Here is a 15,587-nt window from a genome sequence, read left to right as displayed (position 1 = left end):
GTATTTCCAGGATCCGCTGACGATCCCGTTCCTGGCTGCCCCCTCCCGCCCTCCCCCTTCCAACTCGTTCTGTGTAACAAGCCTTTTTCTTGCTTGTTTGCCGAGGCAGCACCCGCTCCCCCTCTGCCCCCTCCCCCCCCCCCCCCCCCGCCTCCATCTGTACCGCGTGCGAGGTGTTAGAGATTTGGCTGCGGCACCAGCAGCCTGCCGGATTCATTACTAAGCAGCCTGATTTCGGTCGCCCGGAACCGCCCGGGCGCATCATCTGCCGTGAGCTTGGCCTCCTGCTCTGCCCCTGCCCGTGGGGACCCGTCAGTCACGGCGTTTGGGCAGCCGTGACGTCAGGGAGTGGCTTCGCTACCTCAAACCTGGCCCGGCCCCGACAGGTGGAAATGCTCAGAAGGGACTGGCTGGGGAAGGAAATTCGATCAGGCTCGGAGAGATCTGAGAGGTGGTGGGCAGCGGGTATTGACGGGCCGGATTGGGACCCTGAGCACGCGCCCTTTGAAAGGCTTAATCCTGGCAGAAGCTCAGACGCTCCCCTGAGAAGCCTCCAGAAGGCAGAAGGCAGGGGGGAGCCCGTTTCTGCGGGAGGAGGGAGTCGGGGGCCGGGGAGACGGGGGGCCGGGGCCGGGGGGCGGGATGGTGGGGACCTGGGCCCCGCCACCTAGAGCGCTGGCCATTACCGCACCTCTCTGAGCCTCCGTTTCCTTCTCTATAAGTGGGGGTCACAGCAGCACCTCCCCTATGGACCGTGGCGGTCCACGGGGAAGACGCTCGGGGCCTGGCACACGGTCGGGGCTCGGAGCATGCCCGCTGCAGGAGAATGGCCGCATGGAGACCCAGGCCTGGCCGTCGGGCCTCCCTCTGCCCCTCTTCCGCAGCCCCTGCCCCAGGAATGCCCTGCTCTTCCTTCCAGACTTGCCCCCTACGCATGTCCTTCCTGGGCCGTCCAGCAGCCCACCCCCACGCCTCCCTCATCCATTCAGATGTTCCACTGAGCATCTCCCTGAGGGCCGCGGGACACAGGGGACCCCCTCCCACGCGGGAAGCAGGACTGATGTTTTCAATATGAAATGTATCGTCAAATTGGTTTCCATACAACACCCGGTGCTCATCCCAACAGGTGCCCTCCTCCATGCCCCTCACCCACCCTCCCCTGAAGCAGGACTGATCGAAGAGCGGGGGGCAGGGCGCCCAAGATGAGCTGGTGTCGAGCGCCCGCCACAGCAGGTGCCGGGGTTGAGTCCTCACTGAGCACACGCTTATTTACCGAATCCTGTCCCCCGACCCCCTCGTCCCTACAGCAGACAGAAGCCAGGCGGCCGTGAGCATGGAGTGGGCAGTCTGACCCACACCTCACACCCCAGCCCAAGGCCAGGCTGGACACCCAGGGGCCAAAGTCCTACCCACCCACGTCACTCTTATTTGCCACTGGCCAGAACTGTCTCCCTCCAGAGAGCCGACCTCCAAACCCTGTTCTCAGCCCCTCTTTCCCGGTGCCAGTAACAGGCCGGAGCGCTGCTGGGCTCGGCCCGGCTGCACCATCGGTGGGTGAGCACGGGCCGCCCTGCCCCCGGGGAAACCACACTGCCGTCAAACAAGGGTGGCAGACGTCCCCGACGGACGGTTTGGGTCTGCACCAGCTTAGAAGCCACAGCAATTGTGTGCCAATGAGAACGCTTTAACCACAGGCATAATGAATCATGATCCTCGAAGGGCCCAGACACATCCGCGAGGAGGGTCTGCGGTTAGGACTTCATGACGACGATTGGGGCGCCTGGGTGGCTCGGTCGGTTAAGCGGCCGACTTTGGCTCAGGTCATGATCTCGAGGTCCGTGAGTTCGAGCCCCGCGTCGGGCTCTGCGCGGACAGCTCAGAGCCCGGAGCCTGTTTCGGATTCTGTGTCTCCCTCTTTCTCTGACCCTCCCCTGTTCATGCTCTGTCTCTCCCTGTCTCAAAAATAAATAAACGTTAAAAAAAAATCACAAAAAAAAAAAAAAAAAAAGACTTCACGGCCACGACCCCGGGAGGCGCAGTTTACGTGACGACGCGCACACCCACAGGCGTTTGTATCAGAAACCAAACCTTCCCGGAATGATACTTGCCCTTAGTAAGACGGATGGGCGCTAATATTTTCTATCCTGTCCTAATCTATTACACTCTGTTTGATTTAAAAAGTAGTATCGATCACAAACCGTTCAATCGATCTCGCCACCGGCCGAGAGATCACGGCCCGCAGTCTGAGAAGCACGGCTCTGGACGTTGCCGGCCTCTGCCACGGGCTGTCCTTACTCGTTGGCTCAAAACACTGAGCGACGGCACCGGCCAGGATCTCAGACTCGGCCCCCCCGGCCTCGCCCTCAAGCCAATTACAGCGCCACGGGGCCGGCGAGTTCCAGGCGTGCGCCAGGCCAGACCGCTGGCTCTCCAGACTTCCCAGGAGTACGCTTTCTCGGACTCAGGGTCCCAGGCTGAGCCGCAAGCTGGACTTCAGGGACGCTGGGTGGACGGCTGTCACCAGGCAGGAGGCCTTCGAGTACAGAGCAAGGGTCAGCCAGACGGGAAGACTCGAAGAGGGAGCGCGTAAAAGATGGACGTATCCGCTTCCGGCCCGTCTGTCCCGCCAGTAGGACGTGAATTGCCACCCGCTCCCCCGACGTGAATTGCCACCCGCTCCCCTGCAAAAGGGGAAAAAGGTAGGGAAACAGAGTAACCTCAAGGCTAAAATCTTCGGTGGCCCGGCTCCCGGGCGCGTCTCCCTTGAGTTGCAGCCGCAAAGTGACCGATGCTGGACTCTCGCCGTCGCTCGGCCCCTCCAGCAGGTGACACGGAGGCAGACAGACAGAGCGTGTTTTCTCGATGCGGATTCTCAGAAGCCAGTGCCTGCCGCCCGGCGTGTCCTCCAAGTGGCGCTTGGGGGGCTTTGCCAAGGGAGGGCTGGGCCCACACGGTCCCGCAGATGGTACCCGGCGGTTCCAAAGGAAGGAGCCGCTGCCCTTGGGGCGGTGGAGGCCGAGCGGAGTGGCCGGCCGTCCCGCGTTTGTCTCCGCCGGGAGACAGATGGGCTCCTTTGTCCTGGGCGCCCGAGCCTGGCTCCGTGGTCCCCCCAGCACCGGCCCTGCCCTCACGGACGGCCACAGCCGCCCCACCTCAGCCGGGGAGGGGAGGCTTTGCGCTCCCATATGGCAAGTGAGAAGAAGGTGGTGAGCTGTGCATAGTGGGGGGTCCTCAAAGCGGAGGGGGTGCCCCCGGCCCGGGAGCCCACCCGGCGTGGCTAAGCTGGGCCAGCCCCAGGAAGCGCCCTGGGCTGGCATCCAGGAGACCAAGTTCCACCGGGGCTCCAGCCGTGTGCCCACCTAAGTCTTGGCGTCTCTGTGCTGCGGAACGAAAGCCTCGCCGCCCCGGGCCCCGCGTGCTGTGGCTGGGCTCACGGGCGGGCTGGCTGGGGTGGGTTCCAGGAGGGCTTCCCGGAGTAGGAGATGATCAGCCGAACCGCACACTGAGCAGGGTCTTGGCAGGTGGTCAGAGAGACCCAGGGACGGGAGCTGGGTGGGTCCAAACCCTATGAGATGGGGCAGGGCTGTCCCTGCCACTTTAGAAGGGTCCCCAGGAGGCAGCACCTGGGATTTTCCCTAGACTCTGACGAAGCTGCCGCAGAAATCATTTTACAGGGGCGCCCGGGTGGCTCAGTCGGGTTAAGCATCGACTTCAGCTCGGGTCATGATCCCACGGTTCGCGAGTTCGAGCCCCGCGTCAGGCTCGCTGCTGTCAGCACAGAGCCCGCTTCAGATCCCCTGTCCCCCTCTCTCTCTGCCCCTCCCTCTCTCTCAAAAGGAAAATAAACGTTAAAAATTTTTTTAAAAAGAAAAAAACCAATCAGTGACAGGCAGGATCTTGTGGGTTGGGCGGCTTCGGGGTCCTCCAGCCTCCCTGACCTGCTGAGCAGGTGATTCGGGGAGGGGCTGTGGCAGAGGTGGATTCTTGTCTCTAAGAACAAAGACCTCGGACGCGCAACGCAGCCCTTCAGAGGCGGCCGCGGGGGTGGGGGGGGCACCTCTGGGCAGTGCCCCCAGCGTGCTCCCTGGGCTTGCTGGCAAGGGCACAGGTACAGGAGGCCGGGCGGAGTTCGAATCTCGGCCGTGTGACCTCGGACAAGTCACGGACCTTTTCCGCGCCTCGGTTTCCCCCTCTGCAACCAGGCCCCACCAGCGGCCCCTGCAGGGTTGCAGCAAAGACGCAGTGGAGCGACCGCGTAAACTGGGCGCCCGTGCTGGGTCTGCCCGACGTCGCCTCCCTCTCCTTCCGAACCGGCTGCCGAGCCCAGAAGGAAGCGGGCCCACTCCTTGTTTTCGACTGCAAGTGGTATCCCCGGGCTCGGCGCCCTGCCATGCTTCCCGGGCTTGGCAGTCGGTGCCTGCCGGCTTCTGGCAAACGCTGCCGGGAGCTGCTGTTTATCAAACGCAAAGAAAGGTACCAGACTGAGCCTTCACGTGTAGCACCCCGTTTTACGTCAAAAGTTTCAAAAACCCAAACTGCTCTGGAGGGAGGCAGGCTTTCTCCCGGCAGATGGCTCGAGGGGACGCGGGGCCAGCCACCACGCTCGTTTACTAGCGTGTGCGGCCCTAAGGACCCCCCAGGGCAGCGGGGAGCCGCGGCCGAGCCTGGCTGCGGTTTGGGGACGCGGTGGCCCGCGGATGTCTCAGCAGGGCCCCCAGCCGTCGCGGCCTGTCACGAGGACTAGCGAAGCCTCAGCCCAAGTGGGGAGGAGCCAGTGCCCCCGGAGGGTCCCACACACCTGCTGTCCAGCCCCCTCCCCGCCCCGGCCGGGGGCCCCGGGCTGGGCGCCGCGCCTCGCATCGTGGCTCGAGCAACGCTGGAAGCTTTTCATCTCTCCCTGAGCCTGATCCCACCGCCGGGCTGGGCTCTGCGTCCGTGGTGGCTCCTTTGATGTCTTCCGAGTGAGGGAAGGATTTTCCTCCCTGCCTGGGGAGCTCAGGTGGGGAGGGGAGAGTTTTCTCGCACAGCAAAGCCAATTAGCGGCATATCTGAGCCGCTGACCTCGCACGACGGGAAAGCGCCTGGCAGAGAGCGTGGTCACCGTGCAGAACGGGGTTTGGGCCACTCAGCTCGCCCGCACGGTGAATCCCAGCGGGAACGCGGAGCAGGATCGATCCCATTGCGGGTTCCTGCGGTAGGAGAGGCTGAACTGGCCCCGATTTCGGTGACCCCCGGTTGGTAATTATGCAAAGGCGAGGGAGGGTCTGGCGATCAGGCCCAGGGACAGCACGGCCACGGGCAGATCCCGTTGGGGCAAGGCTGTGCCTCAGGGCAGAGAGGCAGGGACACCCCAAGCCCACCCCGCGTCCTGGGCACGGCCACCCCATTCCCCAGGCCCTGCAAAGCAGCCACACAAGACACAAGGGCTACGCTGGTGGCCGGACCAGAAAGGGGGCGCCCCAAGAGGGGATGTGACCCTCCCAGTCTCGCAAGACCGGGGGGGAGGTGAGCTGGAAACAGCCAGCCTGGTCCCACGCATCAGCTTCCAAATGGGGGCATCCGGCCCCGGTTTTGGTGACTCTTCCTCCCCTGTAAACACCGCGGACCGTAAGATCCTATAGGAGGGAGCACGGCTCCTCTGTTCACAGGGAACGAATCCTCGAGGCTCGGCACGGACCCCTGCTCGCCCCGCTCCTCCCTCGCGGGGACACGGCCCGCGAAGGACTCCGCCGCTCTCCCCCCGTGAACGGCGCTCTATTAGCCTCGTCTAGCAGACGACAAAGTAAGGCTCAGTGAGGTGACGCGTCCCCGCCACAGGTGCGAGCGGTCACTCGTGTGACCGGTGCGGAGGGAACACGGATGGTGGGCAGCCAGGCTGGGCCCCCTGCCCAGAGTCACGGGCCAGCAGGAAGCGGCCCCTCCCTCCCGCCTTCCCTCCTGCTTCTCAGGGGCAGGGGCGGGGGCGGGGCTGGGTGCACGCGTCAAGTTCAAGAGCAGCAGTGACAATCAGCATGCCCTCATGTGCCCCCGGCCACTACGGGCTTTGATGAGCGTGGGGGGAAGGCTTGGGCTCATCAGTCAGGGCCAGTGGCCGCATCAGCCCAAAGGTGGCCTTGTGGCATGTGTCCACCTGCCTCTGTGGCCTCCTCGCCCCCAGGAGCCACACGTGGCCTCTTTCCCACCTGGCAGTTCCTGCTTTCTGCAGTAACGATTCAGGGCGCACAGAACTCGCGTCCCCCCTCGCCGTGCCCGGGGCCCCAGCTCTCTGGGCCACTCCCCACCTGGGGAAATCCTGAGGGCGACAGGAGCCCAATCTACCCTCGGGACAAAACCTCCCTCCTCTATCCCTGGCCCCTCCGGCCCCAGAGGCCAGCAGAGCAGAGCGCCCGCGGACCCAGACCGAGCCCTGCCACCTCCGTGCACAACACCGGGCGCACCTTCGCTCTGCCTGGAACGCCGTTCTCACCTCATCCCCCAGCGCGTGGACCTCCCCGTCCAGAAGCCTCTCTTGGCCGCCCCCGGCTGGGTCAGGGGCTCTCCCCCACGCCCCCGGCCCCCACCCCTACGGCCCTCGCACAAGTCAGCTGCTGTGCCCAGCCCCCCACCGGGCCAGGAGCTCGCCGTTGAATCCTCTGGCCTGTGGTTGGTGCTCAGTGGTTGAATAAATGACAGTCACCGTGTGACAGTGAGCTCCACGGACCCGCATGAGGCTGGGTGGGCGGGGTACCAGGCAGGGCAGCGGTGTATAATCCGTGAAGCGGCCCCTAGGCGGACAGGGCTGCCGAGCCCCACGCTTGCCGGGTCTGGTCTCTCCAGGAAGCAGGCTGTGGCTGCGGCCCCGGGTGCCCCGTCCGCCAAGGGAGAGCTCTCGGGTGTCCGCACTTGAGGCCTGGCAGCTTAGACACGGAGCCTAATGACGATGGATTGTACCGGGTTCAGAGAGACGGCCGCCGGCTCCTTCCCAAACAACAATTGAGTTTCCGAGAGATTCCGTGTGGCAGGGAGGTGATCCTGACAGATGCCCAGAGGTATCTGGGCAAAGATTGCTTTTGACGGAAGTCCAAATGGATATTAACGTTTGTCGGGCTCACGAGCACTTCTCAGCCGAGAGCGGCCTTTCTTGCGGGTCCCTTGATCCAGGTGTCTGAGCAGGAGGGCTGGGGCGGGTGGCTGGCGTTGCTCATCGACTCCCCTGTAACGGCCCCTGCAGCCCGGGCCCTGGATGTCGCCCTCCTCCCGGCCCAAATCCTGATGGACTTTCCGGGACACTGGCGTCACGTCCACCCGAGAGGAAGCGCCTGTGCTGCCTCCTTGGTCTTTCATTAAGCCCGTCCTAACCCTTCACTCTGATTTCTGGGCACTGGCTGTCGCATTGATGCCGCTCTGCCTGCCGAGGGGGTTCCCAGGGGCACGCGCCGTAACTCAGATGTTCTGAGTCAGGAAAACAAGAGAGCTTTTAGCCCCCGGACGCGGATCCGGGAGGCGTAAGTGCTCTCCTCCGGAGCTTGAAGAGAGGTCTGTGGGTCTGTCTGTCCCCGGGTCTTTGGGGGACCCTCAGCTGCTCTCACACCGGCTCTGCCCTCTTGAACGCACTCGCCAGGCCCCCGTGCCCACCTGCCTCACTCGGGCCTCCCCTGTCGCCACCAGCTCAGGAGAGCCGGCCCCTTTCAAAACTGACCCCGTCCGGCCTGCCGCGCCTTCAGGTCCCTCCACGCATTTCCTGGAGAAGCTTCCCGCTCCCCTCTACCTGGACATCAGCACAGCAGGATGGCACCAAGCCTCTCGGTGAGAAACGGAGGCGTCCTGCCAGCCTCTCCCCGAGGCCCCGGGTGCCAAAGGCAGAGACCTGGGAGCCCATCTGGGGACCCCTGGAAAACGGCTGACCCCGTGCCCTGCTTCGGGTCCCCACGACTGTCCCCTGGACTATGGTGACGCCCTCTTGGCAAAGAGCTCGGTAAGAGGCGGGGTCATACGTATCTCGGTCATCATTGGGTCGCCGGTGCCTTGCACACGGTCAACCTGCGTCCTTCCCCATCTTCTGAGATTTGGGGGGAGGCAGGGATGACTCCCACCATGGCAGCTAAAGGCTCCAGCCGCTGGCTTTCTCAGCCTCCCTTGCGGTGAGGGTCGTAGGCACGCGGCCCCGGCCCCACCGGTCAGAACAGCCGCTGGCTCGACGGCTGGGGAAGCAAAGAGGCAGGGACACGGGGGATCTCCTTGAAAGGAACCGCAGACTGCACCCCAGGCCCGGACCCGTCCCGGTGGGGGTGTCCGTGCCCAGGTGTAGCTGTGCCCAGGGCTCCGTGCCAGCGGCACTGGGGTAGGGGGTTTTCTACCAGGTCATGCCTGGCTAGCTCTGGGGGACTCCGTTCCTGGCTGCCTGGCCCTGAGCTGGTTTCTCTGGCCTCCCAGCCTCCCTCCGGTACATTCCTTTCCTGCTTAAATCAGCCATTTCCTGTTGCTTGCCGTTAAGACCTCTAAGTAAGGCTAGTGGGTATCCCCATTTTACAGCTAAGGATGCCGAGGCTCAGAGAACTTAAGTACCTTCCCCAAGCTCACACAGCAGGACCGAGAGCCACACCCGGGTCCGTCTGTGGATGCCGGAGTCCAAGTGCGTAACCGCCAAGCTCCCGACCTCTCCGGCAGAGGCTCAGCTACAGGCTTGTCGGCGGCATGAGGGAACCGCCTCCTGCTCTACACTCTCCCTGCCCCGCTCAAGGATGCACAGTCGGGTTATTGCTCCGGAGGCACAGTTCGTATGCCGTCTTTCCTCTCTCCAGCACCCTCAATAGCTCCCCGGCGCCGGCCCAAACCCCACAGTCTGGGTTATTGGCCCCAGTCTCACCTCATCACATGCCCCGGCCCCCAGCTGACTCTGTTTCCTGGAGAGGCTGCGTGCCTCCTGAGTCCCAGACCCTTGTCAGGTCGCTTCCTCTGTCTGGAAAGCCTTCTCTTTCCTTCCCACTTCCTGTTCTCGCCGGCCTCTTAAGGCTTATCAGCAAAGCCCCCTTCGCCAGGAAGCTCGCACAGAGCCTCCCCTACCTCTGCTTACCGTCACTTCTTGCCCCCAAATCCTCGCAGTTGCCAAGGCAGGGCCTTCCCCATCTCTGTGCTTCCCCAGCCCCCAGCACGCAGTTGGTGCTCAAAACCTGCCCATTTTTGAAATTAAATGTGAGGCCGAGAATCCTTAAAAAGTCGGCTTTACTGGCCCTGCTTTCATTGTCCCTGGGCCTCCCAACCACGGCCGACTTCGGGGGGGCTGAGCAGCTTTCGGGGTGGATGCAGATGTCCAGGGACAGTGGTATAGGTTGTTCACTGCTCTAGGGCGTCTGGCCAAGAAGCAAGGCTCACATCTACTCATCTTGCCAAGCCCAGGGTGCGGTGTGCCAAAAGGAAAGGACATGCATTTTTAATTTATACAAAGTCACCCAATGGCCAGTGGCAGCGCTGTTGAAGCCCAGCCCCCAAGACGGAGCTGCAGGAGAGGGTTGGAAGGCCACCGATTTGAGTGGGAGAGAGACAGCAAGCTCACTTCCTATCCCAGCTCTAGAATGGGAGCGGGGGGGGGGGGTCAGCAAACCACGGCCCCCCAGGACAACGCCTGCCTGCTGCCTGTTTTTACCTGACTTGTGAGCCAAGAGTGGTTGGAACATGTTTAAATGGCTTTTAAAAAGCATAAGAAGAATATCTTAAAATATCTTGTGAATAATAGTTGGAGAGTACGGGAAAAAGGTATGAAGTTCACATTTCCGTGTCCACAAGTGTTACTGAGAGAATCCAGCCAGGGGCCTCTCCCCGCCGCTCCGCCCCCTTCTCCCAGCTCCGGGGAGATTTCAGGGCCACCCATGGCCACCCCTCCCCGCCCTCCCTTGGCCGTGGGGACCTTTCATGGCTCCTACTTCCCACCCAGGCAGGAACCAGAAGGTGCAGGAAAGTCACGGAAGTCACGACAGCTCTTTGGCAGGAAGTCATCGGGGTCTCTGCTCTCTGCCGTGTGCCCCCCCCCAAAAGGGGGCACACACATCACGTATCGGGTAACTCAGAAGACAGCATCTACACACGCCCTTGAACTCACATCGGCGACAGGCGTCCCGTTTCATCACAGAGCCCATCCCCCATTTGCCCGACACTCCCGGGGCAAGCACTGTGTTCCCAGAGCCTCGAGGATCGGGGAGCAGAAGGTGGCTCCACGGACAGGTGACGGGGCCTCAGTTCATGGCCTCCACTTGCCCTGTGCAGGTTTCTGGGGGTGTGGCGTTCCCGGGTGAGATTCGAGGCAGGTTTGTGGGGGCCAGAGGGCACACAGGCAGGCCTGGGCCAAGGGCAGAAGGCTGGGTGAGAGGCCGCTCAGAGTAGCCAGGTGCGTGGGCACAGTCCCCTGGGTCACCCCGGCCTGCCTGGGCGTCTGCGGGGCCGAGAGGAAGCCGGCCGCGCAGCGCGGGAGACTCACCGTCCAGCCGCCGCCGTCCGTGCGCATGTCACAGTAGACCTGGAAGCCGGCAGGGTAGTGTGTGGGGAAGACTGAGTAAATGCCATCCTCCCGCTGTCCGCTCAGGAGCACGTCCAGGCAGTCGCGTGGCGGAGAGCCTGCGACAGGGAATGCAGTCAAGCCGGTGCCCTGGCACCCGTGTCCCTCCCCACCCCCCTCCGTCCCTGGGTCTCCCTGATTTGTCAGTCTACCCTGCGGGGTCACGTGGGCCCCAGGGCACCAGCCTCGGGGGCAGACCTTGGCTCTGCTACTCCCTGCGTGCCTTTGGGTGAGTGAGCACCCTCTCTGAGCCTTGCCTTCCTCATCTGGAAAATGGGCACAGTGGGCCGGGAGAGGGCTCAACGGAAGGGTGCAGGTCGGGTGCTCCGTGCTGCCTGGCTGCAGAAAGTCCTGAGCGAACAGGAACAGCGTTTCCTTACCAGAGGGGTGGGGGAGGGACCACGGGGGTACAAAGCTGGGCACCCCACTCACCGCTGGCGCAGCCCCGGGGCCGCAATCCCCTGGCAGGCGCCCTCTGAAGGTCAGCCTTGACGCGGGGCCGGCCCAGCCCCCGGTCCCTCTGCAGGGCGTCTAGTACGTCACTGACCGAGTTCAGCAGGTGAGCCATGTGGCCTTGACTCTCGGAGAAAAGCTGTGGAGCACGGGGGGCCCCTGCCAGCACCCGCCGGCACGGGCCAGCCCCTCCTCGTATGACGGCAGGTCCCCACCCTGCCCTGGCCCCCATCCGAGGGGGTCTCAGGTTGGGGGCTCAGGTGGGAAGGGACAGAGGGGCTTCAACAGAGACCCGTGCCCCTGCTGCGCCCCAGGCCCTGTCCTCATCCATTTCTGGGCCTCAGCCCCGGTGAGGTGACTGGAGGCAAAAGCCCAGGTGGGCACCTGGCACCAGGTTCAAATCCCAGCCCACCCATTTGCCAGGTACACGTGGGTGGGTGACTCAACGAAGCCCCGAAGCGGGGCCGACAGCAGGGCACGCAGGACCTGGCCCACCTCGTTCCACGAATTCCTAAGGCACCTTTCAGGCTACGAGACACCCTCACCCGGTCTCTCCCGGTCCCCCCAGCGAGGCCCTGGAGGCAGGGGTGATGGTTCTGCAAACAGGAGGGGGCCCTGGGATGCCCCACCCGGCCCGCCCAGCCCCCACGCAAACTCCACTTTCTTGGGTCACAGCTCCCATGGAGGGAGGACTTGAGTTGCTGTCCCCTGGTTACAAATGGGGAAACTGAGGCCCGGGAGGAGCGGCCCCTGACGGAGAACGACCTCAGGCCGCTTCCCCGGGGCTGACGGGCAGGAAAGGCACATAGGGTGCCCGGGATGGGGGCAGGACGGTGGGGGCAGTGGTTGGGACCCAGGCTCTGGCGTCAGCCCTGGGTTTTGACTCGGACCTTCCTCCATCCGCTGGGCAAGTGACCCTGGAAGAGTAACCAACCCCCCTTTGTGAGCCAGAGTGACGGGTCCCGGTTTTCCGGGGTGGGTGTGTGGGGCGGCTCGCCAGAGCTCGTGTTTGGGGCCCGAGCGCTCAGTCCCCGGTCTGTGTCACTCCCACCGCTGGCTAACAGCCACCCTCCCCGAGATCCGGGTCTGGAGGCCTGTAGCTCGGTCAGCGCAGCACGGACCCCCTCCCCCTGCCCGCCCCGGGGACCCCTGGGCTGTGCCTGCTGGCTGAAGGGTCTGCGGTCTGTCACCTCCCCACCCTGGCTTGGCTCTAGGAGGCTGCAGGACCACAGGGAGGGGGGAGGCGGGGTCACGGGCACAGCCGGCCAGCAAGTGTACGTGGAGCCTGCCCGAACCTGTCACTTGCCAGGTAATAGCTCGTTGGAGGAAGGAAAATGGAAACACACACTGCCGGCAGTTTACAAAATAGGATTCTCGTTTCGTCCAGAAGCAAGGGCTCCCGCAAAGCTTTTCCGTTCCTTGCCAGCTTCTCCTCTGCAGTGAGGGCTGAGGCCTGGGGGAGAGGCGCGGAGCCGGGCAGGGGGGGGCCCCTGGGGCAAGGTGGCCGATCCCACCCTGGGCTTTTACTGTAGTGTCCTGTAGACAGGTTCCGCGGGTGGGGGTGGGGGGGTGGGGGGGAGCCCCGCGGCCCAGACGACGCAGACGGCCCCCAGGGCGCAGGGGACAGGGTGTGGGCACCAGAGATCACCAGGCTCATCGGTGAAGTCTCCAGGGTACTGCCCACCCTTCTGGGACCAGCGGACACGCTCGAGAAACTCAGGCGCAGCCCGCTTTTGCTGGCGGGCAGGGAAGACCTCAGTGTAAAGCAGCAAATGATTAAAGTTGAAAATGTACATATAAACATGCTCCGAATTAATAGGGAAAGTCAGTCCCTGCTCGCTGAGCTGCACGGATGCGTTAAAGGGGACGCGGCAGCTTTTAGGGGCAGTGAAGTCAGAGTCGCTGCTTCGGGCACTTCGTCGTGTGACTGAGCCGAAACAAGGCCCTCTGCTTCTCTGAGCCTCAGTCTGCCCCTCCGTGGAATGGGTCCGCGATCTCCACCTCCTGGGGCCACTGTGCAACCAAGTGCTTATAGTAACCAGCACTCCGTGGTTCCTGCCACTACGATCCCAAAAAGGGATTTGCAACGGTGGCCCCCCGCTGACCGCGGCTTTAGTTTACAAATAATTTCCACCGTAATAAGAAAAGAAACGCTGGTCTCTCATGTGCCAGATGCCAGCTGAGCCCGGCCCCAGTCGGGAGCTCCCACAATCCTCCTGGGAACAGGCTACCTTCGCCCCCGTGTCACAGGTGAGGAGACTCACCCCGGGGAGGGCCACTGACCAGCCCAAGTCCCCCAGCCGCTGCTTGGTGGAGCCTGGACTGGATCCCAGCACCGGCCGCGGCCTCACCCCTGCAGGCAGCACCACTCGGCCCTGCTGCTCCCAGGCCAGCGGGTTTCAGACGCTTGTGCACACGAGAGCCACCCTGATGCTTAACTGTTGGGACCCCGGGGTTTGTGATGAGGTTCAGAGAGGTGCCTTTTGTATGTTTATTATTATTATTGTTATTATTTTAATTTGAGAGCGAGAGGGCCAGCAGGGCAGAGGAGGTGGGGCAGAGGGGGAGAGAGAGAAAGAGAGAGAATGCTCTCATGCTTAGCAGGGAGCCCGACCCAGGGTTCCATCCCGTGACCTTGAGATCGCGGCCTGAGCTGAAATCAAGAATGGGAGGTTCGACCGAGCCACCCAGGCGCCCCGGAGGGCTGCCTTTTAGCAAGCGGCTTTGACACTTGCGACAGAGGGTGCCCGAGGGCAGTGCTTGGGGAAACCCAGGTCTGGGCCGATCCCCTGGGGGGTCTGGGACGCTTGGAGGAGGGGAGCCAGGAGCCCCAGCGACATGGGGTCTCTGAAGCTACCCTGAGTCTGTAGGAAATGAGTCAAATTAAACATTCTTTGGAGAAGTGAATCTGTCAGGTGAGCCAAGGCACTCCCGGGCCCCCCTAAAGCTATCAGTCTTGCAGGAACAGCTCTAGGCCTCTGCATAGGTGGGTGGGTGGGACACCCCAAGGCCCCTTCCCCCCCAATCCCCACCCCTGCCCTAAGGGCCTGGCTGGCCAGGGGCTCCATCATGTGGAGAGCAAGGTGGGGGGGGCAGACCACCCAGAAAATCTGGAGGTCTCTCCAGATTGAGGAGACCCAGATTGATGGAGGGGGCGGCTGAACACCCTACCTCCCACCCCACCCTGAGAGGGGGAAGTGCCTTCCCATCAGTCACCCAAACAGGACGACAAGGGCTATAATTCCTCCAGCTGCGGCCTTCAGAGGAGGGAAAAGACCTATTGCTCATGAGCTGCAGGGCGAGCAAATGCCTGGGCGTCCCGGGGGTCGGGAAGGGGCTGGGATCCGTGGCAGGGTGGGGCTCGCCTCCTAGTCCCTAAGGACGTGAGTCACAGGGGTGACGGGGTACAAAGCCGGAGGGTGGGCAGGGCATCAGGAGGCCAGAGGCCGGGCCTGACTTGGCCACTGCACCCTGGACAAATCACTGTCCCTTTCCGGGTCTTAGTTTTCTTTTCTGGAAAATGGTGGAAAACCAATGAGATGGCCCTAAGCCCTGATCCTATGAGGGGATCTAGGAGGGGAAGTTCTTGCCGGTGCTTCAGGCGCGGTCAGTGTTGGAAACTCTGCCCCCAGAACTACCAGGTGTTTGCTGGGACCTGACTCGGGTGCGGAGGGGACGCGGGGGAGGGGCAGGGGCGGTGGGGACAGGCTAAGGGTCCGGTGGGAACTCCAGCAGCGGGTCCCTCCTTCCCCGGAAAGCTGGGAGCATCAGATGGCAATGAATGGGGGACAGGGTGCTGGGCAGGGGGTACAGCTCTCTCCGGCCACGAGGCCCACTGGGGAGAGGGCTTGCCACTGACCAGCCACGTGACCTTGAACCTCCATTCACTACCCATTGGGGGGAAGGGCCTGCCCCACCTGCACCGGCGTGCCTGGGAAGCCCCTCGAGCCCTGGACTTGACCGGACTCTCACATGCCACAGGGTGCTACACAAACGCCCAGGGCCACCTGGACAGCGCGTAGGAAATGGGTTGAACCCTGGTGCCTCTAGCTGTGTGGCCTCGGACGAAGGAGCCTCTCCCCTGAGGCTCATTTGCTGGACGGCAGGTGGGACCAGCTCCCGGGGCCCTTGGGGATGAAGCGAGGCCGCGGACGTCAGGCGGCGGCACCGGGAGGGACACAGCGGCAGCCACCCCAGCCCCCTCCCGGGACCCCGGGTGCAGACCCGGCCCCTTACCTGGATGAGGCGGCCCTGCTCGCTCTGCAGGGCGCCGAGCCCCTGGCCCAGCACGCCGAGGCCCTTCCGCAGCCCCACACACTCCGCCTGCAGCTCGGAGGCCCGGGCCAGCAGCCGGGGCAGCTGGTCCACCAGCGTGTCCAGAAGCTCCCGCTCCCGCTCCCGCTCTCCCGCCAGCCTCGGCTGGGCCTGAAGCTCCGCCAGGGCCTGCAGCACGGAGGCCTGGGCGCCCTCCAGGCGGGCGAAGCCGTCGGCGAGGTCGGGGCAGCGCGGGTCGATGAGAATGCTGAGGCGCGAGCTGTCGGCCCTCTCCACGGTGACCAGGGCGCTGTTGGCACCTGCGGGCCCGGTGCTGACGACGGGCGGGGGG

General features: G+C 63.6%; 1 protein-coding gene across 1 annotated transcript in view; it reads right to left on the bottom strand.

Annotated features, from left to right (window-relative positions):
* The window catches only part of FIBCD1 (fibrinogen C domain containing 1), a 30,276-nt gene that overhangs the window by 6,879 nt on the left and 7,810 nt on the right, over positions 1–15,587 (bottom strand). Inside the window, 3 exon segments of the mRNA XM_047098190.1 lie at positions 10,451–10,587; positions 10,961–11,120; positions 15,218–15,586. Coding sequence (XP_046954146.1) covers positions 10,451–10,587; positions 10,961–11,120; positions 15,218–15,586 — 666 coding nt within the window.

Source organism: Lynx rufus, unplaced genomic scaffold (assembly GCF_022079265.1).
Source record: "Lynx rufus isolate CCGP_SWC_20201006 ecotype Redwood Valley unplaced genomic scaffold, mLynRuf1.p SCAF_44, whole genome shotgun sequence".
In the NCBI taxonomy this organism is placed as follows: Eukaryota; Metazoa; Chordata; class Mammalia; order Carnivora; family Felidae; genus Lynx; species Lynx rufus.
The sequence above is the reverse complement of the archived record's forward strand: the minus strand, read 5'-3'. Positions and strand labels throughout refer to the sequence as shown.